The sequence below is a fragment of the Podarcis muralis genome, chromosome 7, assembly GCF_964188315.1.
Source record: "Podarcis muralis chromosome 7, rPodMur119.hap1.1, whole genome shotgun sequence".
Lineage (NCBI taxonomy): Eukaryota > Metazoa > Chordata > Lepidosauria > Squamata > Lacertidae > Podarcis > Podarcis muralis.
Window position 1 is genome coordinate 64,208,555 of NC_135661.1, and position 26,639 is coordinate 64,235,193.

Sequence of the window (26,639 nt, forward strand, 5' to 3'; positions counted from 1 at the left end):
CCGCTTTCCCTCCCCTGATTCCCGCGCGAAGTGACGAGATCGGCGACGGCAAGGAGGATGATTCACTAAGCCAGAGGAGGTGGGGGCGAGGGGGCAGCGGAGAAGGACGGGCTCTCGCGCTTCTGCCGCGCGGTGCATGTCGGGAGACGGAGCAGCGCTCTCTGCGGCCAGGCAGGAGGAGTCAAGATGGACGCGGGATTCTTCCGCGTAAGTGCTGAGGCCGGGGTGAAAAGCAACGGCGGCGGGAGGGACGGGGAAGAGGCGGCGGCTGGAGGGAGGGCGGCGTAGGGGGTCGCCCGTGCCCTCCGTCCCCGGACCCCCGCCTGACGCGAGCCAGGCCGGCCCTTTCTCTTCCCCTCCCCGTGTGTGGAGCCGAGGCGGAGAAAATGGCGGCGGCGCGCGGCTCCTTTCCAGCGCGAGGCAGAAACGCGAAGGTGGGGGGCGAACGGAGGGGGGATTCTTCCTCCTCACGCGCTGGCCCCCCTTTTTTGTCCATTCTGTCTGCCTCTTTATTCCTCCTCATCCGCCCCCGAAGGCGTCGTTCTTCTCGTGGGTTTTCCTTTTTGTCTCCGCTGCCTCGAAGCCGTCGCCCGCCCACAGGAAGGAGGAAGCGAAGGGCCTCGAGGCGCCTGGGCCTCCGCGCACCTTTTAAATTAACTCATCCCACATGCACCCTAAACCTGCACCCTAAACCTGCTTCTCGGTGGTAGTAATAATCGTCCCTTCCTCCATTAATAGCTTTGAGGACGAATCGTCCCTTTCATTCTGATACACACGGTTGGTCAATACGTTTCTGAAGCCCAATATCCAGCCTATTCCCTCGTTTACCTCCCTCATCTCCTTCCTCCCCGCCCAAAGCCCACCATGCTTTTGTTCGGTCGATTTTGGAGGGCTTTTTATGCACTTTTTATTTTTGTGGACTAGATAGATCTTGTTTTGTTAGACTCATAAATAGGAAGAGTTAAGATAGATATGGAAACCACTGTATACATTTAAGTACAGGATACGAATGTGTACATTTTTTGCTCTGGACTAGCGGTGCAGAACAAGCGGCTTTCCAGATGTTGCTGGATTCCAGCTCCCACCGTTTTTGACTGTTGACCATGCTGGCAGAGGTTGATGGGAGTTACAGTCTGACAACATTTGTAGGGCCACAAGTTCCTCATCCCTGCTCTCGAAATACAGAAAAAAATTGTCCAGTAGCACCTTAGAAACCAAGTTTGTTCTTGGTATAAGCTTTCGTGTACATTCTTCAGATCTGAAGAAGTGTGCATGCACACGAAAGCTTATACCAAGAACAAACTTAGTTGGTCTCTAAGGTGCTACTGGACAATTTTTTTATAAATTTTGACTGCGTCAGACCAACACGGCTACCTACTTGAATCTAAATCCCTGCTCTGTAGTCTCTGCTAATTCTTCTAGGAGTAGATGCTTCTTGTACACACATGTACATCTGCATACCTAATTTTCACAAGCTTATTGAAATACCGTGCATCTAAATGAGGATGGTGGAAATAGGGCCAAAAATTATGTGAAGTGAAAGGGATATCTGTGAATGTCATGTGCAGAACTCATTTAAGAGACACAAGCACGGTACTTTGGTAGTAACAAAACACTACTTTAACATATTTAGTCTGAGGAAATCCCTAATCTTGATTCGGGACCAAAATGCAAGTCCATTTCTTAAAATCCAAGTGATAATTCCACTATGCAGCAGCAGATGAGTTCCTTTTCTGTTATTCCTGTGTTGCAAGAGAACAGACAAAACACAAGTATACAAATGTGTGGGGTAAACTTTTTTGCTTTAGTTTGTCTTTTTGGTGAGCAGTGGAAGGTTTGTGTAATAAGCACCCAAATCAGTTGTTTTCAGATTTGTGGAGAGTCTTCCAATATCAGGTTGATTGCAGTAGAGCCTTTGAATGTGAAACCACTTCCATGCAGTTGAATTTCAGGAACATATCAGTAGTGACTCATCTTATTATAGAAAAATTCCAATCACCTGAAGGCTCACTACCCTGAAATCTGATATGATGAAAAGCAGTATATAAATATTTCCAAAAAATGAAGAAATTTTATAAAAGTCCCCAGAAACTTTTGAAAACATTAGCCTTAGGGTATAACAGCAGTCCTGTTACATAATGTTAGGTGACCAACCTGTAGTAAAGGCAGCATGAGTTTGTGGACAAACTGCACTGATGCCTGCTCCCTAGCTTGATAAACTAGAGTAAAAAATGACCCTAAGGTACTGTTGTATACATTCTACAGTACATTATAGAGGCTCTGATACTACATCATCATAATGATTATTTTATTTATATCTTGCCTTTATTCCACAGAGTTCAAGGTGGCATGTGTTGCTCTGTTCATTTATCCTGACAACAACCCTGTGAGCTCAGCTTAGGCTGAGAGATGTCAGCCAGTGAATTTCATGGCCGAGTTGGAATTTTCCCCCAGATTCCCAGTCCGTAGGCCGACACTATTCACTGACTTTCTTTGGACTTTGTGATATTCTTACATGGCCCTTAGATGGTGTTGGGGGAGGGAATCTTGGTCTCTACTAGTAAACTTTTTTGTTCTACTTTTTGAGGTGTTAAAGGCATTCTGGTGCTAGGTTTGAGGAGTCAGTCAGTTGTCTGATCAAATATTGTCATACTGACCAGATACTTGACCACTGATTCTTTTGCCATAATCAAATACAGTATTACATAACAGTGTTCTTGTTGTGTAAGTGGCAGTCTGTCTTTTAGTGCATCATGGGGTCATTTGATAGTGGTTACTTTCAAGTTCTACAGGAGTCACATATGCATGGACCTTGTTGCCAGGTAACTATTGCCCTGCAGCTGCATCCAGTCTTTTCCCTCACAAATAAGTCATAAAATATAGCCTCTCCTGTGAAATAGATAAATAAATATATTTACACAGTATCTGGACTAGTGAGAGAGTATTTCATTCATAAAATAAAGGAATTGTGAATATGCTTGGGAACATTTCACCCTGGGCTTTTTAGAATACTTTTTCCTTTGAAAAGAAACTCCACACATAGAGTTCCAGACTTTTGGTTAACAAAAAGTGGAAATCATATCACAAGGAATCAGGAAAATAGCTCTTGCTTTCTAAAGAAAGCATGATAGTGGTAGAAACTTAGGAACACTTAGGGCTGGGGTGCCCATTAAGTTCTAAAAAATAACATGTGAACTGTACAGCTTGTATCTGTAAAGTCTTTGAGCAGGCACAAAATTCCTTTTTAAATGGAAAACACATTCCAAAAAGTTCCAGAAGGTGACATGTTTTTGAGCACATTTTGTGAATGAAAAGCTTCCTCACCAATCCAGCTACTGTAAGCTTTTCCTATCATGTTTCATTAAGATTACATATTTTGTTTGATAAAGAGCTTCCTTGAAATTTTGGGAACCATATCTATTTGGTGTTGTGCCCAGTATCTTTTTTTTAATCCTTGGATTTTTCTGCTGCTGTAATTGATCTTCTGATTGGACAGGATGTTATGACCTGTTATGTTTGACAATTCAGGCAAACCCAGAATGTTAAAAGGAAGGTCGAAGCACTCTTTTGATGATGGCTACACCTCCTAGCATTGCACAAAATATTTGCATGGTACCTAGATGGTCACTGGTGAACGATTAATCCTTATGTCCTAGTCTGAGATACGTTTTGCTAATCATAGAGCAACATACCAGAGCACCTGGTAATAGTAGTGGCTCTGTTCCAAGAGAGGGAATAATAAGCAGCCAGCTTTTATGTTATCTAACCACATTGTAATAAAACATCTACTCTCTGAATTAGAGTTTTTCAACAGATACCTGTCCTGCATATAGCTTTTAAAGGCATGCATGCAAGTGTTGTTAGCTTCTGTGGTCTGCAAAATAATTGGACTGTGGTTTGTAACCAGCTAAGTTTTGCTGAGTGTAGATTCATTGAAATTAACTGACCTAAGATTTCCATTAATTTAAATGGTTCTGAGTATGACCTAACACTGGATACAAAACTCAGTTTTTAACCCTCCCACCCACCAAACCATTGGGGTTGCTGTAAATCATAGCAGTTATTGGAAATATTTGTAAAGGCTGAACCGCTTCATACTCCATGTACATACTTGTTAGCATGTGGCCAGTTGTATTGTGGTTCTTCATCTCTTTCCTCATCCCCTTCAGGTTGTTTTTATTGCATTTTATTTACTAAGGGATCCTATTATAATGAATGGAAAAGTACCCAGTGCCAATTCTTTTTTTAAAATGTGGTATCAGTAAAATCTATTTTCTAATGTTTAACAAGGCATTTTGAAACGAACCATGAGTGAAGAGACCCATTGAAATCAGTGGACATGTGCTAAAACTAAGAATAATACTGGATGTTTCCCTGTATCTTTGTACACTTTAAAGGGTGTATGTGATCCCAATAGGACATGGTTACTGTCAGAACATATGGTGCAAGAAAGATAAGGCCCAGTGATAATGGGATTTCTCTTTTTGGTCAGCTTTCTGTCATAGTGAATTGGTCCATTAACAGGTTTCTGAATTAGTCCATTAACAGGTTTCTCTTTTATTAGGAATGTGGCAAACTATCCCATCTCCTCCTGCTGCTTCCATTTTCTATATATAAAATATCAGCATTGAATGATGTTAACCTTCTGAGTAATTCATATGAAGCTTGAATCCCCATTTCTTGATAGCTCACCTCTCAAATCCTATTTATAGTCTTAAGATATTTTAAAAGCTAGTGATGTGAAATATTTTTAAGTTGCTTTCTAATGTTGGCTGGAAATTATTTGAGAGATTGCTTGGCAGCTATACAGTTTTCTAAAGTTTGTGGCATGTAGGATTGCATGTGGAGATTGTAGAATTGTTGGGGCATTTTAAGGTTTAATGCCATTCTTCTGCTGTTGAGAATTGAGTTGTGGATGGTAGTAAATCTTACAGCAAAGATGATAAACCTGTGGCCCTCAATAAGTTAGCATCGAGAAATATCTTTGATTAGTTAAATTAGTTAACTGTATTTTATTAAATTAGTTAACTGTATTTAAAATTTACTCAGTTGTTTTATTCTTGCAGGGAACTAGCGCAGAACAGGACAACCGCTTCAGCAACAAACAGAAGAAGCTACTAAAGCAACTGAAATTTGCAGAATGCCTAGAAAAGAAAGTATGTTCAGTTTGTTGTATTTGGAGAGTGATATGGAATTCTAAAAAAAAAAAAAAAAAAAACCTTAATAAATACAGAAGATGCTTTTTGAATTTAACTAACTGAGCTAAAGCTAATAGAGCATTAAGAATAATTTGTTGTCTTGCACTTTAAATAGAATAAGTTTTTAAAGCTAATGGAGAATTTATGTTGGGATACAAACACGAAGTTGTGTCATTTTTCAGTCAAGGCTTCCACCCCATTGCAAAGAACTCTGAATAGTTTCATGCCTGGAGTCCAAAGACAAATTCGCTGTTGAATAAACCATTTCAACCAGTCTTTAAATCATGGTTTCTCAGGAAAACGGGGGCTGCCACTAGCTTTGTTAGATCACTAGTGGGCCCAAGCCGTTTTGGGCAGTCCGTGTCCACTTGTCCCACACCTGATGTTCTAAGTGGCACGAGGCACAAAAAATGTCACGGCAAAACTAAAATGAAGAAGCATCAGGAACACACTCTTTAAGTGCACTCCTGATTCTTCCTTTTCATCAGCAGCTTGAATTCAGGCATATGGTTGACCATATGGTGGTGCTTCAGTGATACTTTAAAGTGATAGAGAATGCTCTGTTTCAATGAAGTATCAAGCTAATACCTTCTACTGATAAACTAGAAAACTAATGTGTGCAATCCCTGCTATTGCTTGCTGTGCTTGTGTGCATTGCTATGGCATGAAAAACTTGTGGTATTTGACTGCTAGTTGGAGACCAGAAGTCCTAAGTGACTGAACAAAAGAAATGTTAGCATTAAATATAATTCATGTTTTTGGTTGATCAATGTAGGTGGACATGAGCAAAGTAAACCTGGAAGTAATCAAGCCATGGATAACAAAAAGAGTAACGGAAATCCTTGGATTTGAAGATGATGTAGTAATTGAATTTATATTCAACCAGTTGGAAGTGAAGGTAATAATTTTGCTGTGGTTGTATTTACACATTTGTAAATGTATTGCATTATTATTCTGCCAAAACTGATTTTTTTCTATCAAAAACAGTTGATGGAATTAGGAGGGGTTTTGTTACAATGTATATTGTGAATAAATTCAACTTGTAAAACATTTTGTTAAGGTTGACAGTTTTAGTGAAGGTGCATAGTTTGCAAAACTACTCAGGTGAAAAATCAGACTTACTGTGTTGATTTTGCTGTTACGTGTTAAGCTACTTTGACAGCAATTTTCTAATGATGATGTGATTTATGATTTAAAAGGCCTGAACCAAAATGGAAGTTATTCCTTGCGTCTGAAGTATAGCACCATCACCTTATTAGGTCACAGCAGAGTGAGTGTCCAATGTCGCTCTGACCAACTCCCTTGATGATGCAGTGTGTGTTTGGAGGTGAGTTGTGTAAAGTGGCCGAACCAAAGACTGACAAAGCATCCAGCAGAAAGCCATTGGGCAAAGCTTTACACTGCTCTTGAAATTGTTGTGAATTAGATCAGATTAAATGTAAAGCATAAGGTGCAGTTCTAAATTGGTAAGAGGCGTTCAGTGGAGACCTACTCTGTATAGAACTATGGCTGTGTTCAGTAGGGATGGAGGGGTGATATATTAATTACAGTAAAAATATGCTTCAGGTTGCTAAAGACAAAACCTTATAAGTGTAAGCCACCTTCCACTGAAATTAGTTAAGTTAATGGAACTGAATTGCACCACTGGAATACAGCTAAACAGTTACCAGTTGTGTAACATGAACTTCAAAAATGAAACTGAGTTCATGATAAACTCAGTCTTTTATCTTAAACAATCTGCCACTGCATCCCAAGAGTCAGTACAGTATTTTCTCTGAACTAATGGCAGAAATGCTCTTGTGCTAATATACATTATGCTCAATCTTTCTTCCAAAGAATTCATCTTTATGATTTGACTGAACAGTTGACATTTCAACTGAGAAAGGTATTGCTGTTTTAAAAAAAGGTCATGGTGTGTTTTGAATGTAAGATTTTATTTGTTAAAACAGCCATATTTGGAATTGTTTATGTACTTGCATAGAAATCGTAACTGGGGAGGAAAATTTAAGGGATCAGCTAAATAAAGTAAGAATGTATAATGGGAAGTAGCTTGCTAACATGTATTAGTGTAATAAAACCTAGATATTCAGTTTTAGTTCCCCTTTGTACAAAGCATGATTTAAACTTTAGAATTAAAAAAAATATTTTTTTTCCTTTTTGTGGTTGTGTACTCATTATTGCTTGTTCGTCTTTTGCAATTTAGATAAATGATATAACATTAAACTCAAGGTGGTTGAGTTGCAGTAGGGAGTCGGAAGCAAGCCAAGGGAACATCTTTCTCTACAGGGGACTTGGCGATTCCAAACCCCCCAAAGTTCCAAGAAGAAACTGAAGACACCTGGAATCTGTACTTGCTTTGTGCTGTTGAGCTGTGCTTGTTATATGGACCTTGTTGCTTTGACCAACAATGTTAGAAATAAAGTGCCCACTTATACTGTGAGCCAAACTTGACCTCTTAATCCTTTGTGGACATTGCATAAATGTCATAAAAACCAGATATGGCAGCTTTCATTCCATAAACGTGTCAGTGAAGGCTTAGTCTAGTTTGCTGATGAAAGTAAGAGAATGCATGCATAAACTTTTGTTCAGTTTTCACAGCAGGACACAGCAGGGTTATTGTAGATGATTCTGTAATGTTAAATAAATGTACAGCTTCTGTCCATTGTACGGATCACAGTAAGCAAAACCAAAACAAAACAAAAGATTTTCAAGCAGCAGTACCAAAGTCTATTGGGGAAGGATGTTTAGAAAGGTAACTACAAAGAAACTTATATTAACTATTATGATGCTGCTATACTAAATTCATGCCCCACAGCTGTAGCGGCTGCAGAGACCAAAATGCGTATGAAATCCACAAAGGATTAACAGGCCATTTTGAATGTAAATGGTATGACGAGAGAAAATTGGTAAACTGTTAGGGCTATGTTACTGAGCAACTTTTAGGGCAAGTTTTTAAAACTAGTAATGAGTTTAATATACTGTAGCCCCATGGTAGAAGATTGTGAAAATTAAAATGACTTATCTGAGTTTGGTTTTTTCAAATAACCTGTATTTCTTCCTGTCACATCTCTTTGCAGAATCCAGATTCCAAAATGATGCAAATCAACCTGACTGGGTTCTTGAATGGGAAAAATGCTAGAGAGTTCATGGGAGAACTGTGGCCACTACTGTTAAGTGCACAAGAAAACATTGCTGGTATTCCATCTGCTTTCCTGGAGCTGAAGAAAGAAGAAATAAAACAGAGACAGGTAAATTTCAGCAATGCTAGTTGATGGGTTCAAATCCCTATTCAAATATGAACTTGTAAAATGTCTCTGGACAAACCACAGAGCATCTTACGTAAATTGAGAATTTTCTAAATCAAAAGCAGGGCTTGAACAAAAACAGGAATTGAACAGAAACTGTGTTAACTCTAGATATTAAGAGTGAGAGCCCTAACGATAACTACTCATAAGTAAGTTCTTTTGAATTTAGTTGGGCTTACTCCCAGGTAAGCTGGGTTAGAATTGCAGCCTAAGTGTAATATTAATACAATAATCAGTACAAGTTTAAAACTGTTCAGTTCACCAACTCTGTTACATGGTGAACAGTTATTTCCTTTTACAGAAAGATGAGTTCTTGTGAGTGTTTGTTTTATTAAAGATGTGAGTACGAAAGATCACGTGTGGAAATGTGAACATGGTATTGATTTGTACACATAATTGGTATTCCCCGCAAAAAGGTGGTCAAATCATCTGCTGTGTACAGTAAGCCCACAACCTATGCACATTTAACTTGTGTGCAGTAGTCAGCTTTATGTGCATGGCAAATAATAATAAAAATGGGGCAGGGTTCTGGGGAAAATGTATTTGAATCATTGAACCCATTGTGTTTTGACTAGACATGACTTTGGATTTAGGTGTGATGCCCAGAACATAACCTCGGTGAAAGTTGTGGACTTGGTGTCGTGCTCACTTCTACTCTGAAGAATGACTCCTTTTTGAGTTTCTGCACTCAAGGCACTTATTTTTAGCTCCCAGAATTGCATGGTATTTAACTATTTAGAAAGAGCAACAATGGCAAACACCCTTCTCAGGTTCATAGTGTGGCATGGCTCATCACATTATATCTATCTTCAGTTTTCTGAAGGCATTAAAAGCTCAAGTTCTGCTACCCCAAGTGTTTGGAATAATAAATCAGCGTTTTACAGTGTCTGATCTTGATTGTAAATAAGTTGTCCTTCCACTGTCCTACCATTGTCAGCTGTTTTCCCCAAACGCAGAACAAAGTGTGTGCAGTCTATTCTATCCTGTTAGTGCCTTAAATGTTTTACATCATAGTAGCAGCATATTAATTATCAGGTGACTCTAGAAATAAAGTACACCAGAAGTTGGGCTTGTACAAGTGATTTTAATATTTGATATACTAATTCAGTTTAGCATTATGAGAGTTTATGGTTGGTGTGGGGTTTCAAAGTTAGCACCTATCCACTTACCATGCCTAACCAGCCAGTTTTAACTATGGCTTCCAGTAATCTACTGAGTGGCAGAGACACTTCACTCTCTGCTCATGTTCATGTCATTGTGTAATTTGTCTTAGTGGTTTTCCTCTTTGAGCCTCCAGGTTTGAATGCATTTGTTCAACTCTGTGTTATTCTTGATGTAAATGTACCTGAGCTAAAGTAGCATAGCGGCTTATTCATAGAACAATGAATTCACAAGTCTCCAGACCAGTTTTTTGTTTGTTTTTGCTTTGACCTCACCAGATGACTTTAGACAAGCCACTTGCTTCTGCATTTTGAGGAAAATATTTGGTTACCTTATTGGGTGGTTGTAAAGACAAGATAATGCATTTGAAGCATTCAGAACACACTAAATAAAGAACACTATCCATGTGTATGGTGTTAATATTTATTCTTTCAGTGGATTCAACATTTTCTTCTCAGCCCATGCTTCTGAATTAAGGGCACATTAATGTTTATTTCAGATTGAACAGGAAAAATTGGCTTCCATGAAGAAACAAGATGAAGACAAGGATAAGAGAGACAAGGAAGATAAAGAAAATAGAGAAAAGAGGGACAGATCCCGAAGTCCTAGAAGGTATTACTTAAATGTGTGTGTGTTGCTTTTCCAAATGACTCTTGCATGTGTTGAAGCTGTGGTAGAGCAGCTCTATTAGTTAAATTTTCTTGGGAATCTTTTAGTATTTGAAGTCTAAATGCTCTGGCTAAAGCATTTTATTTTTCCCAGTTAACAGTGCAAAAGGTGTACATTTGAACCTACATTTGTGTCCATGGCCCATGTATCATCTATGCAAACTCCCAATATTAAGCTGAGATCTTCAGGATCTTTTTGCTAGAGCTATAATGTGTGCATTTGTTACTAATAAACGTTTACCCTCAACCTTGCGCTCACCAGAAGCTCACACGCAAGAAGAATAAAAAAAAGATGGGTTTATTACTTGAAATGAAAGTGACAGTATATAAATGCTGTTTCAGAGAGCAAAGTTAAATTATAAGCAGGTAGCAAGAGTGAGAAGGATAATTGGATTGGATATTAATATATTTTTCAAATTCCACAAGAAACTTGAATATAAATTGACTTTGTCCTAGGCGCAAATCAAGGTCTCCTTCCCCTAGAAGACGCTCATCCCCTATCAGGAAAGAGAGAAAACACAGCCATTCCCGATCCCCACACCATAAAACAAAGAGTCGTAGTGTTACTCCTGCACCAGAAAAGAAAGAAGAGACTCCTGAGCCAGAACCTTCAATCAAAATAAAAGAAACATTGATCCAGGAGGCCACATCTACTAGGTATATCTACTTGCTGAGAAGTTTTCCTTTCTAGTTTTGTTCTCATATTACTCTGAAACGTGATATTCGATGTCATGTGGAGTAGTGAATATAATTCAGAAAGCTGTAATTCTACACCAATTTTATTTAGTTTTTTTTTGTTCATCATTCTGGTTTGCTTTCATTACTTTTTGAATACATGTTGGACATAACCTAACAATACTACAGAAATGTGAAAATGTAAGGTTGAACATGGGAATGGAAGGTGCCAGGAGCTTTGTCTGAGGCATAATCTACCAATCGGGAGTTGATGCTTTTGGCGTGCAAGTGCCTTAAACAAATCTCTTCTTCATAGAACACTGGACATACTGTTTTGGTTCAGAATTCTTAGCTAACAGAAAGGGTGTCTTCTAGAATTACCTGCCATGCGTCTGTTAAGTGTTGCAGATTGCACCCTTAAATTATCTAAAGTCCGTCCCCCCCTCCAATTGTAATCTCTGGTTTAATCTTCAAAATGTATTTCAACAGTGATATTTTGAAAGTCCCCAAAATTGAGCCTGTGCCAGATACCAAGGAGCCATCTCCAGAAAGAATTTCAAAGAAGGAAAAGGAAAAGAATCGTCAAAGGACTCCTTCTCGATCCAAGTCAAGGTCAAAGTCTCGCTCACGCTCTGCATCTCATTCAAGACCAAGACGGCGTCATAGATCACGATCCAGGTTAGAGGGTTGGAAGGTGTTTTTGCCCTGCTGGGCAGCATATGTGTTCTTTTTAAGTCACATCTACCTCATCCAGTTCGGATGAAAAAATGGTAAAGCATTCCTCCTCCTCATTGTCCTCTTATCATTTCTTAGAGTTTGGACCATTCCATGTTGTTTCTTCATGTGTGTGGTCATGGGAACAGCCTGTGATCACACCATGTCAAAACAGCCCCCACTCTTGTAAATATGAATTAGGACTTGATAGTTATCCATGCAGGGCTAGTACAGGACACAGAGAGCAATTGCTTTGCTGCTTACACACACTGGTCTCCTTCAGCTCTCGATAGGTCTTCTGTGGCCCATGTACTGAGACTTTCCAGGGCATGCTGGGTGCTTCTGGAGAAAGACATTTTGACTGACATAGATGTGAAGAGCTCCTCCTCCTTTACTGCACCAAATACTACTTTAACCTTAGGAATAATAAACTGTTATATATTGTTGCATCAGTACTGCAGTGGCACAGGCATTCTCCATGCCCATCTCAGTAGAATGCTTAGCTTTGAGGAAGGACCCTTTCTCACCATTGAGCATTCAGGTATCTGTTGTCAGCTTTCCTGCAGCAAGAAAGCAGCAAGGGTGCTGCTTCCAGAGGGGTAAATGGCAGTGTGTGGCCAGGTAATTACACAGGTGTTTGCAATCTTCCTGTTACACTGAGACAAAACAGAAGGCCAGTCCTGCTCCAGGTTTTATAGCAGCAATATACTAAGTGAGAGTGGCTCCACTGATAAGGAACTCCCTTCAGTTGGAGAGTTGGCAAAGATTTGGCCTTGTAAATCAATAAATTTAGTATCTGAATTTTCATGAATTGATAGGTCTTACTCACCAAGAAGGCGGCCGAGCCCAAGACGACGCCCATCTCCTCGGAGAAGAACCCCGCCAAGACGCATTCCACCTCCACCCAGACACAGAAGGAGTAGATCTCCTGTGAGACGGTAAGAGGCTCTAATTTAGAAGCAAGGTTCACCTGTATTTAAGGGATGTAGCAATAGTAATGTTTTAGTTGCTTCAGTTCATCCCCCCCCACCTTCAATCTAGGGAGATGAGAGTCAGAAACAGTCTCCTATTTGGTCTGAAACTGGTCATGAAATACTTTCCTCTTTGTGTTCAGGACGAAAGATATACAGAGAAATAAGAGACTTGAATAAAAATAAGAGACTCTTTTGTCTACATCCTGACTTCCTCAGTAGGAAGAGATAAATAAATAAAGTACCATGAAAGTTGTTATCAAGGGAAACTGAACGCTGTCATTTCTACAATTCTCCATGGCCTGTCTTTTTAAATAATATATCCAGTGCTCAGCATAGGTTGACAAGATGACAAGATGATGATGATAATAATAATAATAACAACAATAATAATAATAACAACAACAACAACAACAACAACAATAATAATAATAATAATTTGTACCCCGGCCGGAGCAGGGCTCAGGGCAGCGAACATCACCAAACTAACACAGTGTACAAAGAACATAAAAACAGGCAATCAATTGATTAAAATACATCTTAAAATTAGTTCAGAACAAATTAAAATCTGGACAGATGGCAGTCCACGGGTAAAATTGAGAGTGGTTAATATTCTCCCGGGGACGCGGGTGGCGCTGTGGGTAAAAAGCCTCAGTGCCTAGGACTTGCCGATCGAAAGGTCGGCGGTTCGAATCCCCGCGGCGGGGTGCGCTCCCGTTGCTTGGTCCCAGCGCCTGCCAACCTAGCAGTTCGAAAGCACCCCCGGGTGCAAGTAGATAAATAGGGACCGCTTACTGGCGGGAAGATAAACGGCGTTTCTGTGTGCTGCGCTGGCTCGCCAGATGCAGCTTTGTCACGCTGGCCACGTGACCCGGAAGTGTCTCTGGACAGCACTGGCCCCCGGCCTCTTAAGTGAGATGGGTGCACAACCCTAGAGTCGGACACGACTGGCCCGTACGGGCAGGGGTACCTTTACCTTTTAATAGTCTCCTGGGCCAGCTGTTACCACTGGTCTTATAAGGGACCTGTGAGCGGGCTAGGAGGCCTCTTTAATACTTGTTCTTCTACAGAAAGAAAAGAATCGGACTGAACCCTGACTAAAGGCCTTGTGGATCAGCTCCGTCTTGCAGGCCCTGCAGAAAGATGTCAAATCCCACAGGGCCCTGGTCTCTTGTGAGAGAGCGTTCCACCAGTCTCCTAGAAAGTGTATTTCTTTCTGAACTATTTTTAAGACTACTTTCAAAGAGTCAGTGTACGGGTTGTCAGTTGTAAAAGTAAAATGTTTTAGGATTCAAATAGGACAGATGTCTTTACTTTTATACCATTTCTTGATAAGATTTACCCTCCTAAGAAGCCTTTGCTTTCCACAGACTGTAACTAAACATCCTAAAACATGGGGGAGCTTGTTTCACAGTAACTTGTCCGCCATTTTTCTTTCATGGAATTCTGTGCATTTGCAGAGGATTCTGGGACATGTTTTAGGGCACATAATTTATGTTGGGCACTGACCAGACCTGTTGGACCCTGTCACCACTGCATGAATAGCAGGTACACCTGACAATGTGCATTCCAGGGAAGTTGTGTAGTAGCATCCCAAATGCCTATTTGGGAAGAGCCCCCGTTTCCTACAGAATGCCGTTTGAAAGCATTGCTCCTAAAGAATTAACATACACTCACTTCATTGCTATTCTTTTCATAGGATGCCATTATGTTGCAAAAAGTTATGTGCACAGACAAACTGACATTTGAATATTGCTTTGCAAATTTTGTGACTGGATACTGAGCACTTGGACTTTAGAAAAACTTTTGAAAATTTAACACAAGTGTAGTTGTTTAGCTTTGTGATATCACTTCCAAAGACTAAATTGCTCAGGGTAGGGTTTCTTTTTTTCAGGTTCTCAGGAATTCTGCAGCCAAAGGTGGAGTCAGCAGGTACATGATAGCAACAGAACTGACCACAAATTGTGCCGCAGAATTCTAGAGGCCCTGCTTTAAAGTGTAACCTGAAAGAAACTTGACTGATTTAACTCTCAATACTGATGGTTTTTCCAAACATGAAAGAACATTTTTTAATCCCCTTGCATTGGGCTTTTTTGAGACAAGTTTCTTAAATGAAAGAGTCCATGTAATTCAGTCCTTTAAATAGAATACTTCTAGACCATCCAACTCCTAAACCACTTGAAACCTTTCCCATCACTAACTACTAAGTTAGGTCTGCTGGATGTGTTAAATTGAAAGTGCTATTCAACTGATTGTGGAAATATCGTAGTAGAAGCTAGTAAGATCTTTGAGAAAGCAGGACAATGCAGATTGGTTACAGTGTCTTATAATGATTAGTCAGAGAATACTTGATGTCAACTTGAATTTTACAGGAGGAGACGATCGTCAGCATCTTTGTCAGGAAGTAGTTCCTCTTCCTCCTCTTCACGTTCCCGATCTCCACCAAAGAAACCACCTAAGAGAGTTGTCTCCAGCCCTCCTCGTAAGACACGTAGACTGTCACCTTCAGCAAGTCCTCCTAGGCGAAGGCACCGCCCTTCCCCACCCCTAACTCCACCCCCAAAGCCCCGCCGATCTCCGACGCCTCAGCAATCGAACCGTGCAAGAAAAGGCCGAGGCTCAGTTTCTCCCAGTAGAACTTCAGGTACAGAGAAGTAAATTAAATTTTTTACAAGCCACTCTAATTGTGTGTATGGGGCTTCGTATAGCTCTTTAGTAGCTAATGAGTGGAGTGTCTTAGACGCCTGCCTGTCTAAAGTGGAAAGGTTGTGGAGAAAGAGATAGATAATAAATACTAAAATGTTAGGGGGCCATCTGTGTTTTATTCTCCAGCCCAAAACCAGTCCCCTAGGCTAGACAGCCAGAAGAGGCAGGCAGTAAACTTCATGTATTGCTGGCCAGGTACATCTGTAAGTTAAGCACAATACAATTGCCACACATGTAGATCAAAAGTGAGCTGAAGGAGATACCATGCTAGACAAGTACATTTAGGTTTTGTTGCTGTAAGGACTATCTGACACACAGACCAGTAGCAGCCAATAGCAGCATTTCACATGACATCACTTCTGTGCTCCTAGATATAAGGAAAACACTTCTGTGGAATATGTCCTTTTGCTTGGGCAGCTACCTGCATGAGTGGGTTGAGCACAGGGATCAACCTCAGTTGCTTCTTTTGGAGAATTGAGTTCAGTGGCAGGCTGGCAGTGTTTAGTAACTGTTTCAAAGGCTAAGTAACAGTTCATTTGCTTGTACTATACCACACTTACGTTTAAAAATGCCACCGTTAGAAGATTTTTAAAAATACAATCATTGTAGATTAGCCTATAATGGTGGTGGCCTCAGATGTAAGATTTCAAATTACAGCACAATGGATGTGGTTGGAGCATTTTATACGCTCTCCCTCTCTCTGATTCTGTTTACAGGGAGCACTAACAAAGATTTATCTGACAAGTTTTGGGGCTTGTTTTTAAATTTGAGTGTCTTACCTGCCCTGTCCTAGGGGCTTGGGACTGTTTGCAGTTTTATCTCATTTCATCCTTGCAGCAACTCCTATACGGTAGTTTAGGCTGAAAGATAGTGACTTTCCTAGAGTTGAATCTGGATCTGCACCAGAATGGTGTTTGGGGGGCGGGCGTGAATCACATAGGCTTTGTGAAGGCTCCTAGGACACTTAACACTACTGTATAAGTTACAATATATATACCCAATATTTTCCTGGCTCTTCCTCAGAATTCTGTTTATTTGTTTCTTTTCAGCACCCAAACGTAAAAGTATTGAAAAAAGGGAATCTCCCTCACCAGCACCGAAACCTAGAAAAGTAGAATTGTCAGAATCGGGTGAGCTCCTCAATTTATGTCTTTACATTTTTAATACGGAGTTATTTTGAGATTCTGTGATATTGGGAGTGGTTTGTGTGACTTTGGTGCATTAGGTGCCCGTGTGTACCGTTTTATGTGAAGATGCCTCATTAAAATAAGGCTAACCATTTAAGAACACTATAAAATGTAGCAAAAATAACCAAAAGAGTGAAAAAGCAACAGCAGTTCAAACATAATCATCTGTAGACTCTCTTGACATCCAAAGCACTGTAAAAGAACCATGTCTTAAGAAAGAGCCCTGAGATTGAGCTCTGTGAATATGAAATGTATTCCATATTGTTACTGTTAACAGAGGGAGAGCTAAAGCTCTGTGGTAGAGCACCTGCCTTGCATGAGAAAAGTCCCAGGTTCAGTTGCTGGCACCCCTAGGTAGGGAGATACTGGAGAGCCACTGCCGGTCAGTGTAGACAGTTCTGGATGGACCAATGGTCTGACATAGTATAAAAACACTTCCTATGAAACACACTTGTAAATATAATATTTCAATGTGTTTTTCTTTTAATTTGCACACTTTTCAGAAGAAGACAAAGGTGGTAAAATGGCAGCTGCAGATTCTGTGCAACAAAGACGGCAGTATAGAAGGCAGAACCAGCAGTCTTCATCTGGTACGGTATTTTATAGTTTTGCAGACTGAATCCTTGTAATGTATACTTGGAAATAAGCTCCCTCTTGTTTATTGGGGCCTCTTCCCAAGTAAGTGTACAAAAAATAATGTCCTAATATGAGTTGTTATAAATGGCTTCTATTGCAAACCTATAATTTGGCTAAGTCACTTGGATTTCTTTATGTGGACTGTTCTGGTTCTATCCAGTATTTCAGGGGTGGGGAACCTTTTCTGACCAGTGGGCCAGAACTTTATCTCCCCACTTGTGGCATGCCCAGTTTGATAGGTGGGGCTGCCTACCTGTCAATCACCTGATGCCATAGTAACAACAGGTGGTGCTATGCTTTAAAGCCCCAATTGTCAGGACTTCAAAGATTCCAAACAGCTGGAGAAGGGCTTTCAGACAGCCCCAAACTGCTCTGAGCCTCTGGTGTCTGGAGCTTCAAAGAGTAGTGCTGGGAGGGAAACTGCTTTCCCCTCTCTGAGCAAGGCACACTACCACCCTCCCAACTGCTGATGGAAAGGAAAAACTGGAAGCTCACTTTGAAATCCTAATTGACCCTTTGAAGCCCCACCCTTACCTGCTGCACACCTGATGTCATATACAGTATAATGTCAGGTGCTGTGTGGTTGGCCATGGCTTCCTCAAAAGAGAGGCTAGCCGGCCAAATTCAGCCTGCAGGCTGACCATCCCCCAGCCCTTTAATATTTGTTACCAGCTCATGCAATTTGAAATTAGTGGTAGCCTTCATAGACTCTATTTAAGAGGCTGGCTTTTAACCCTATAAACTTTTGCTCTGTAGAACATTGCAGTTTTTAGGGGTAGGGGTGAGGTGCAATTTTCTATTGCTGAGAAAAGGCCCATGCTAGAACAGAGAGTGGCATCTGTGGGGAAGATAGCTAAGTACACAAAATTCACAGATGTAGGACTGCAGCGGTAGTGTACCTGTGGCCCTCCAGATACCACATTTACTCACACCTCAATTTAATGCACACCTCAATTTTCAGATTATTGAAACCAACAAAAGTATTTGCTTGTAAATGTGCCATTGAATCTAATGTGCACCTTAATTTTTGCAATGTAATTTGGCCAGAAAAGGTGAGCATTAGATTCGAGTAAATACGGTATTACGGCACTCAAATTTCCAGCAACCTCTGGAGGGCCACAGGCACCTCCACTCCTGTACCTCAGGCTTATTATTTCTTAAATCATTGGTTCTTAAAAAATATGAGGTGCACTTTCCTAGAGAGTTGTAGGTGGTTTGTTGGAGTTGGTGTAAGGTATTTGATGTTTGCCTTTAATGGCTCAAGAGAGTGCCTTATCCCATTCTGTGACGAGTTGAGTATTAGTATGGCATTTTTTTGTTTCCTTGGAGATCTTTCAGTAGGCATTTGAAAAGTGTATTTTGGGCTAATGTATCAGCTATAGGCAGATGCAGCAATATCATAGTAAAACACTGATTTATTAGTTTGAGCGCTGTGGACATATGCTCCCCCCTACCTCCTCTCACACAGCATATAACTGGGTTTCCCAGTTCAGAAGAAGGCTTTCATTTGAAGCACAAAGGGAGTGCATTGCTTCAGTGCTCATTTTAGAACTAATAAGCCATGGTTGGTTAGAATGAGATTGTTACATCTTAACCAGATGACAGTGTTTCCCTCTCTGCTTGCATTGCTCATGGGTATGGCCCTATATTGAAATTATATTGAAATAATTTAATCTTTTCCTTTCACATCCTTAAAAACTGTTGGCTCACTGCCCTTGGGAGCTAATAGCACCTGGTTGCTTATAAAAGTAGGCTTTATGTGTGAACTGAATGGGAACTTAAGAGAAGCCTGCTAGCATATAATACTTATAGCTTAGATTACTTCTGGTTCCTAATATCTCTTAACATGCCAGTTTTAGAAGGACAGCCATGTGAGTGGAGTTGGGAATCCATGCAGAGAGGATGTTTGAAAACAGAATCCATAAGATTGTTTTTTTCAAACTCTTTAATCAGCCACAGATACATAATTGCACAGATTGATTTGTAAAGCTGCTAATAATTATTCTACAGAAGTTTGCTGCATTTTGATTTTTTTATTCTTAAGGGGTTTATTCACAGAGTTTGATTTCCTTTTAAACTGGTTATTGAAAAAGTTGTGAAAGAAAAATTAGCGGAATTTAGCTGCTTTATATAGAGTCATTTAAAAATAATATCATTAATTCTAAAGTCATTATTGTGTTGCATTTTAGAAACAAGAGTCTTTCATTTTCTTACAGATTCTGGTTCATCGTCATCATCTGAAGAAGAAAGGCCAAAAAAGTCAAATGTAAAGAATGGTGAAGTGGGTAGACGCCGGCGACACTCGCATTCCCGTAGCCCTTCTCCATCTCCACGAAAGTGGCAGAAAGATTCTTCCCCTCGGTAACTTCCTTTGTTTTATACTGGCGTTTACTTCTAGCAGTCCATGTGCCATTGTTTTCTGAGCACCTTATTATATCATTTGGAGCTTGTTTTGCTTTTGCATTTTCTGCAGTCAGAACTAAATTTAGCACCTATCCCAAACTCAGAACATGAATATGTTAATGTTTCATGTTAGCGATGTTGTTTCTGTTGTTTCACTTACTTTAATGACTTTTGGCTCATTTTTATCATTAGGATTCTTAATGGGAGCTTCTTGGGGCTAAGAATTGCTAATTCATCCTAGCAAGTAACTCTGGGGGATGTTTGACTTCTCAATTTTTTTCCCTCCCCTCCACTGCTGTCAGGATGCAGATGGGAAAGAGGTGGCAGTTGCCAATTGTTAAAAGGTCAGTTAGCAGGTTGATCTGCTAATTAGGATTAAGTCTTGAAGGGCTTTTTAGAAAGGTTGTATTTACTACTACTACTACTACTATTATTATTATTATTATTATTATTATTATTATTATTATTATTAATTTCAAATTTATAACACACTGTTCCAGAAAGGAGCCCAGTGTGGCTTCCATTAATCAAATAAAAACAATTCAAAGCAGCACTGTAACATATTGCAGGCAGTACTTATTGTATCTTTAACATAGGCCCACCATGTAAAAAATAAAGCGGGGGGGGGGGATGCTAAGCCTGTGGGAGGTGGTGGAGGAGGAGGGAGCCGGGTGCACCTTAGTCTTTCCTAAGTCTGCTTTGATCACCTCTGCCACAAATTCAGCTATGAAGGAAATGAAAAATAGAATAAAGTTACAAAAATGGGATAATAAAACAAGATGACAGTCTAGCAATGCACATTTGGTGTTTCCCAAATAGATATTCAGAAGTAGTTAAAATAGAGTTTATTTAATTTTTTAAAAAAAGAGTTTACTGCATCGCGGAAAGCAGCAGTGTATGATGTTATTAAAAAGGTTGCATTCAGGGTTGTTTTTTTAGTATTTGTTTAGGATAGACTGTAAAACTGAAAGTGGATTGTTTCTGTTTTGATTACATCAGCTTCTGCATTGTTATAAACTTCTAGTTACAAAAGAAACCCCAATTCATCACAACATTGTGTACTTGTATTTGAGGATTATTTTTGTACAATTTTATTTTATTTTTTGTTTTGCTTCACTTTGCTCTAATATTACAGACACCCCAAGTCTCTTAGAAAGCTAGGTAATTTCCCCCCCATGAAACGTGGGTACTTTGGGATGTTGCCAACTATGTACCTTTGTGGTGATCAGAGGATCCTAGGTTGTGGAGGAAAAAAAGTGGCACAAGTGACTTGCAAGTGAATTCTCTATCACTTCCACCATATGCCTTTGAAGGGAAAGTGCTGCAGGCCAATATAACATTAAATTTATATGCATATTGAAACTGAGCTGAGCTAAAATCTTGGACAAGCCTGCTTAAATGCACTTCAGTTGTCACCTAAACAGGCTTCTCGTTGCTTCTGTACCTGTGATATCTGTCCCTGGAAGGGAATCATTTAAGTTGAAGGTCTGTCACTGTTTTGCCAGTGCAGTTTTGCTCCTTGAGGGAATTGCATTGGTGTTGGCATACTAGCATGTGGTGGATCAGTCAGCGTTGTTGCTTTTCATACACACACACTGCTCTCGTGAGCAACACAACAGGATTATATTGTAAATTAAATGAATCATAGTTGGAGGAAAGAGGGCCTGAGAGTAGCAGAACATACTGTCTATGTCACCTTACAGCAGCATTGAAAGTGTGTCCCCAAAGACACACAAATTTGCTAGCCTGTCTGCTCAAAAATGGCTATGCTAGTTGTTAGTTCCATCCTCTTTTCTTTTTTTAAAAAAAAACTTGCCTGGTGATCCCAGGAGGCTAGGCATGTGGCTTTGTTTAAGCCCTGTCCTCTGTGCTTGCTGGCTACCACTAATATGACTAATAAGAGCCCGATGGTTGAGTGGCAACAATTGTTAAAGGGATTATAGCTGAAGGGCAGGGTGATGTTGCCTTGACCAGCAGTAAGCTACTTTGTACATAGGCTATTGTGCATATGCTTCTTTCTCTAGGATCTGTCTTGAGCCCCTTCCCTCTCTCCTTCCTTTAGTAGGAGGAGGCGCAGTCCATCGCCACTGCCTACCAGAAGACGGCGCTCTCCTTCCCCTGCCCCTCCTCCAAGACGGCGGAGGTCACCTTCATTACCACGCCGAAGGTAATACTTGCTACTTACCTTATGAAACACACATCTCTATAAAAAGTGTGTTGTTAACTTAGAAATGGCCTTTCATCAACATTTGATAGCGGCATCAATATTAATTATTTTGAAATTGGCAATGAAACTATTGATGCTTCTTAAGGTATTTATATATTTACTTTAGTTTAAACTTTTAACTTCCCAATGGATTCAATAAAGTTTATAAAAGATTAAAACAATAAATACAGCCGAAACAGGCTATAAATAAGATCACAATTAAAGGTTACAGATGACATCCAATGGTATCTGTTTGTGAATGGAACAGTGGTTTACAAAGATTATTTCAATAGGCATATTTAAATAAAAAAAGATAGTGAAAATGTTATAGAACATTTAGAAAAATTGTATAAATAGCAGGAGGTATTGCTTTCTAATTATGCAGTGGCATTTACAGGCAATTATAGCGAAGTAAAACCGTGTGCACACAGTTATCTATTATTATTTGGAAACACCTTCATGTACCCCTTAAATGACTTTGCATATTTGTTCCTAAGGTCTCCATCACCACCACCTCGCCGGCACTCCCCCACACCCAGAAGATACTCTCCTCCAATACAAAGAAGATACTCTCCTTCACCCCCTCCAAAGAGAAGGACGGCTTCTCCTCCTCCCAAACGAAGGGCATCTCCTTCTCCTCAGCCTAAGCTTAGAGTCTCCCGTTCACCACCACCAAAACAAAGAAGTTCTCCACCCCCAAAGAGACGCTCGCCATCAATATCTTCCAAGCACAGGAAAGGATCTCCGCCCAGCAGGTCCAACCGCGAAGCCCGTTCCCCTCTGCAGAACAAACGGCATTCTCCTTCGCCACAGCCTAGGCCTTCCCGTCCCTCTGCAAGTCCCCCGCTGCTGCGCCGGGGACCTTCATCTTCTCCCCAGCGGAGGCATTCCCCATCGCCGAGCACCAGGCCCATCAGAAGAGTCTCGAGAACCCCAGAGCCGAAAAAGTCTAAGAAGTAAGCAATTCATTGGCAGCCAAAGGGCTGCTTTTGATATTTGAAAAGCAGTTCGGATAGGCCACTAAGGAATGTCTGAGAATATTACCAACCCTGAGGTGTATTGCGTAATTTCCCTACCAAATACCAACTTGTTTGATAGGACTTAGACGTGAAATTTTACGACAGAACACTGGAGAAGACCCATTGAAATTAATGGACTTAAGTTGGCTATGTTTGTTAATTTGAGTAGATCTTCTCGGACTGACTCCTGTTGGATACAGCGCATTTCTATAATCTGTTCCATCGGTGGTTATTTATTTGTAACAAAATCTTTAAAAGAATATAAATTCTTAATGGATCCTACAGTCGAGTGTAGCATACTTGATTCCAGTCAAATATTAAAACATGGATGGGAATATGTTGGTTTCTGACCATACCTTGGTGACAAAAAAATGGGGGGGGGGGACTCCAAGAACCTCTGGTATAAGAGCAAATAACAAAATGAATAATTAGAGTAATGGAGTAAATTTAATATACTGGAATTTAAAAAAAGAAAAGAAATGAAAACTTGGAGGTTATTTAAAGGGCACATAAAAGTTTGACTAAATATTGATAGTTTTAAAAATAAATCTTTATTCAATTTTAACCAACATAAGAAAAAAATTTCAGCTGTCAAAACAATATAGTTTTGATTTAAGAGTATCGCTCTGGGAAAGATCATGATTTATTATGTACATATATTTATGTACCATTTCAGTATTTTGTTGTTTTTTTTGAATCCTACAGACCATACAGATGTCACAAGGGACCTCTGTCCACATGAGATAAAAATGTACAAATTGGTTGTGACCTTAAAATTCAAATGAATTGTTTTAGAGCTGTAATAAACATTAAAAAGCGATTTCATTTGGAAAGCAATGAAAGGATATATCTCGGAAAAATGGAAAGGGGTCTTGAAGTTTCAGTTGTAGGATAAAGTCTGCACTTAGAGAACATTTAAACTAAACTTGTGTATTTGCATATTCAATTGAATTGCATCATTCTTAGCATGGAAATCAAGATTTATTTATTTTCTTTTCCTAAGGGTTTCCACACCAAGTCCACATTCTGTGAGAAGGGGATCTTCATCCAGGTCTGTTTCAGGATCTCCTGAGCCACCTCCCAAGAAACATCCAGTGCCTCCATCTCCTGCTCGATCTCGATCGCCTTCTGCTCACTGGTCGCCACCAGCACCTGCAAAGAAGGCTAAAAGTCCTACACCAAGTCCATCACCAGTAAGGGTATGTATCTTCCAGTGCAACTGTGATGGCCACCTCTCGATTCATGCATGTGGCTTAATCAACCATCCTCTTACGCTGACCGAAACAATGTTTGCTGGGTCTAATGCAGCTGTGAATCTCTACCAAGCTAGACTGACCATTACTTTTATTACTGGATTCCTACTGCTTTAATTTCAAACGCGAAAGCTTGTATTTTTGCCAGTACACAGGCAAGTGATCATTGTCAGGGAGTTGTCTAGGAGTGTATTGCTTTGTGGTGTATGTTCAAATTCACATTATTTAAAACATTTATATGCCACCTTTCCATAAATAGAGCAAAGCGAACACTCACAAAACAATTTGCTTAACGTTACAGAATTCTGATCAGGAAGGGGGTAGCAAGAAGAAGAAGAAAAAGAAGGATAAGAAGCATAAAAAGGATAAAAAGCACAAGAAGCATAAGAAGCATAAGAAAGAGAAGGCTGCAGTTGCTGCTGCAATGACTGTTTTTACCACGTCTGCACAGGAAGACCAGGAGAAAAATATGGAGCCCCAAAAGGTGAATATTTGTTCAAAACATTTATAAACCACTTTTCTATATTAAATGTGATGGGTTGGAAACTGACTGGCAATTGTTCAAATATTAAGGGTTCAGGAATCAGATTACAAACTATTATAGAATGGCACACAAAGCTTGCATTCTTCCTTGTACGGTTCAAGAATACCTTTGTTTGAATATACCCACGAGCTGTGTACTCCAGGCATTTGCAGGCTGTGGTCTTGGATGGGATCAGCTTTTTGCCGTATTTGGCACCCTGAGAACCTTTGTCTTCAGGAGGCATAGTTCTGGCCTGTGTGAGGCTCTTACATGGAAAAGGGCCAGCAACTGAAGAGACCAAGGCTGGGGCTTTAGCTGCTGTTCTCAGGCTTCCTTTCACTACTGTCCATCTACTCTCTCTCTCTCTGTTGTCAGTATTGAAACATGCTGATATAAAACATAAGTTCATATATAAAACATAAGATGGAAGCTGTGATGAGAGAACCTGGAAAGGAGGAACCTATGATCTTCCCAGCAAGCGTAGCTGCTGTCCCAGGGAAGGAGATGGCATGTTTTCATACTAGCAGTACAGAATGGAGGGAGGTTGTTTGGCATCCTTGCTAGAGGCACACCAGAATGCAGGCAAGGCCTAGTAATACACCGTGGGGCTCTGTACCATGAGAATGAAGCCATGCTTGTTTGACCTTTGTAAGGCAGAGGTGGAGAGCCTGTGACATTCAAGATGTTGTGGAACTCTTGCTCTTAGTCCTGGTCAACATAGCCAATTGTCAGGGATTTTGGGAATTGTAGCCCTACGACATCTGGTAGGTCAGAGGTCCTCCGTCCCTGTTTTAAAGGCAATAAGCAAAAAAGATTGTGCTTCACCAAAATCTGCTGAAGTGTGATACTTATTAATACCTCTTTCCATTTTATATATAGCTCCAGTGTCTCAAACTAGAATTCCTAATGTTGATAGTGTTAGTCTAAAAACCTAGGAATTTTGCTGTTTGTATCATGCAAGTTTCTGCTCTTTGGCCAAATCTAATTCAGGCTCATATTCTGTGACTATAGAAGTAATTGCTGACTTTCCATTGCGTTAAGGAGACTGAGAGTGAAGCAGAAGATAACCTGGATGACTTGGAAAAGCATCTGCGTGAGAAGGCTCTGAGGTCAATGAGGAAGGCGCAAGCGTCTCCGCCATCTTAGGCTGAAGCAGCATTTGATATAATGTACATTTTGTTTGGTTTGTACTCAGACTTCAATTTCAAATTGCTAAAATGTGTTTGAGCTTTAGACTTTAACATTGGTTGTAATAATTGCTAGGTTGAAGTTCATGTTTAAAAAAAGGCATGGATCTTCATTACAAAAAAGCATTCACGGTGTACTAGTGACCTCCTTCAACAGTTGACATGGTTTCACTAGAATTTTCTTATGCAGTAAGGAATTCTCTCCCTCCCCTTCCCTTCAAGGGTTTTAAAATGAAGCTTACAGATCCCACAGTTCCTCTAAAATGCCGTTGTACAAATGCTTATGGAGTTTCTAATCTGATTTCTTGCCCTAGGCCATTTGTGGTCTGTTCAGTTATCAAAGAAATTGCATAGAAACACTTGCAAATTCTCAGATTTCTCTGTTTGCCTGTATTGTCTATGCTTAAAACCGGGATTAGTATTTGAGGACGGTGTCTACATGGTAACCTGCTGCTCTTGCCAGTGGGTTTTATAATGATGTTTATCTGGAATGCTGGAATTTAATTTGTTGTTGTTTTTTCTCTTTCCCGCCCCCTCCCTCTTTGTTTTCTTTTTAAATTAGTTTCCATAATCGGCAATCTCAGCAGAGTTTGGCATACAGTTTTGTTCTGTGAAATGTTGTTGTTGCCCCATTCATAGTTTTTTTTTGGTCTTGTTGCGGTCCTTTGGAATAGTGTGAAACTTTCAGAGCTGTGATCTCTGAAAGCCTGAAGGGCCTGAACTTTGGATATTGTCATGTTCTCACTGGGGTTTTTTTGTTTTTTTAAAAAACTAAAGCTATTATAAAGCTTGTGGATTAAACAAAATAAATTTCTAAATTTAAAGGA

General features: G+C 40.1%; 1 protein-coding gene across 8 annotated transcripts; it reads left to right on the plus strand.

The window, feature by feature from the left end:
• Window positions 1-26,639, plus strand: SRRM1 (serine and arginine repetitive matrix 1). 8 transcript variants are annotated; one of them, XM_028738829.2, is made up of 19 exons: window positions 3-207; window positions 5,067-5,156; window positions 5,974-6,096; window positions 8,276-8,446; window positions 10,164-10,276; window positions 10,789-10,989; window positions 11,497-11,685; window positions 12,540-12,659; window positions 15,065-15,336; window positions 16,448-16,528; window positions 17,089-17,175; window positions 19,438-19,582; window positions 19,927-19,968; window positions 21,687-21,791; window positions 22,328-22,786; window positions 23,853-24,048; window positions 24,404-24,586; window positions 25,667-25,794; window positions 26,375-26,639. In XM_028738829.2, exons 1-18 carry the CDS (start codon window positions 187-189, stop codon window positions 25,769-25,771), a joined length of 2,703 nt encoding a protein of 900 aa, XP_028594662.2. In that variant the 5' UTR covers window positions 3-186; the 3' UTR covers window positions 25,772-25,794; window positions 26,375-26,639. The 8 variants fall into 8 exon arrangements, with proteins under 8 accessions (XP_028594664.2, XP_028594662.2, XP_028594661.2 ...); XM_028738828.2 differs by having other exon boundaries at window positions 25,667-26,639; XM_028738832.2 differs by lacking the exon at window positions 25,667-25,794.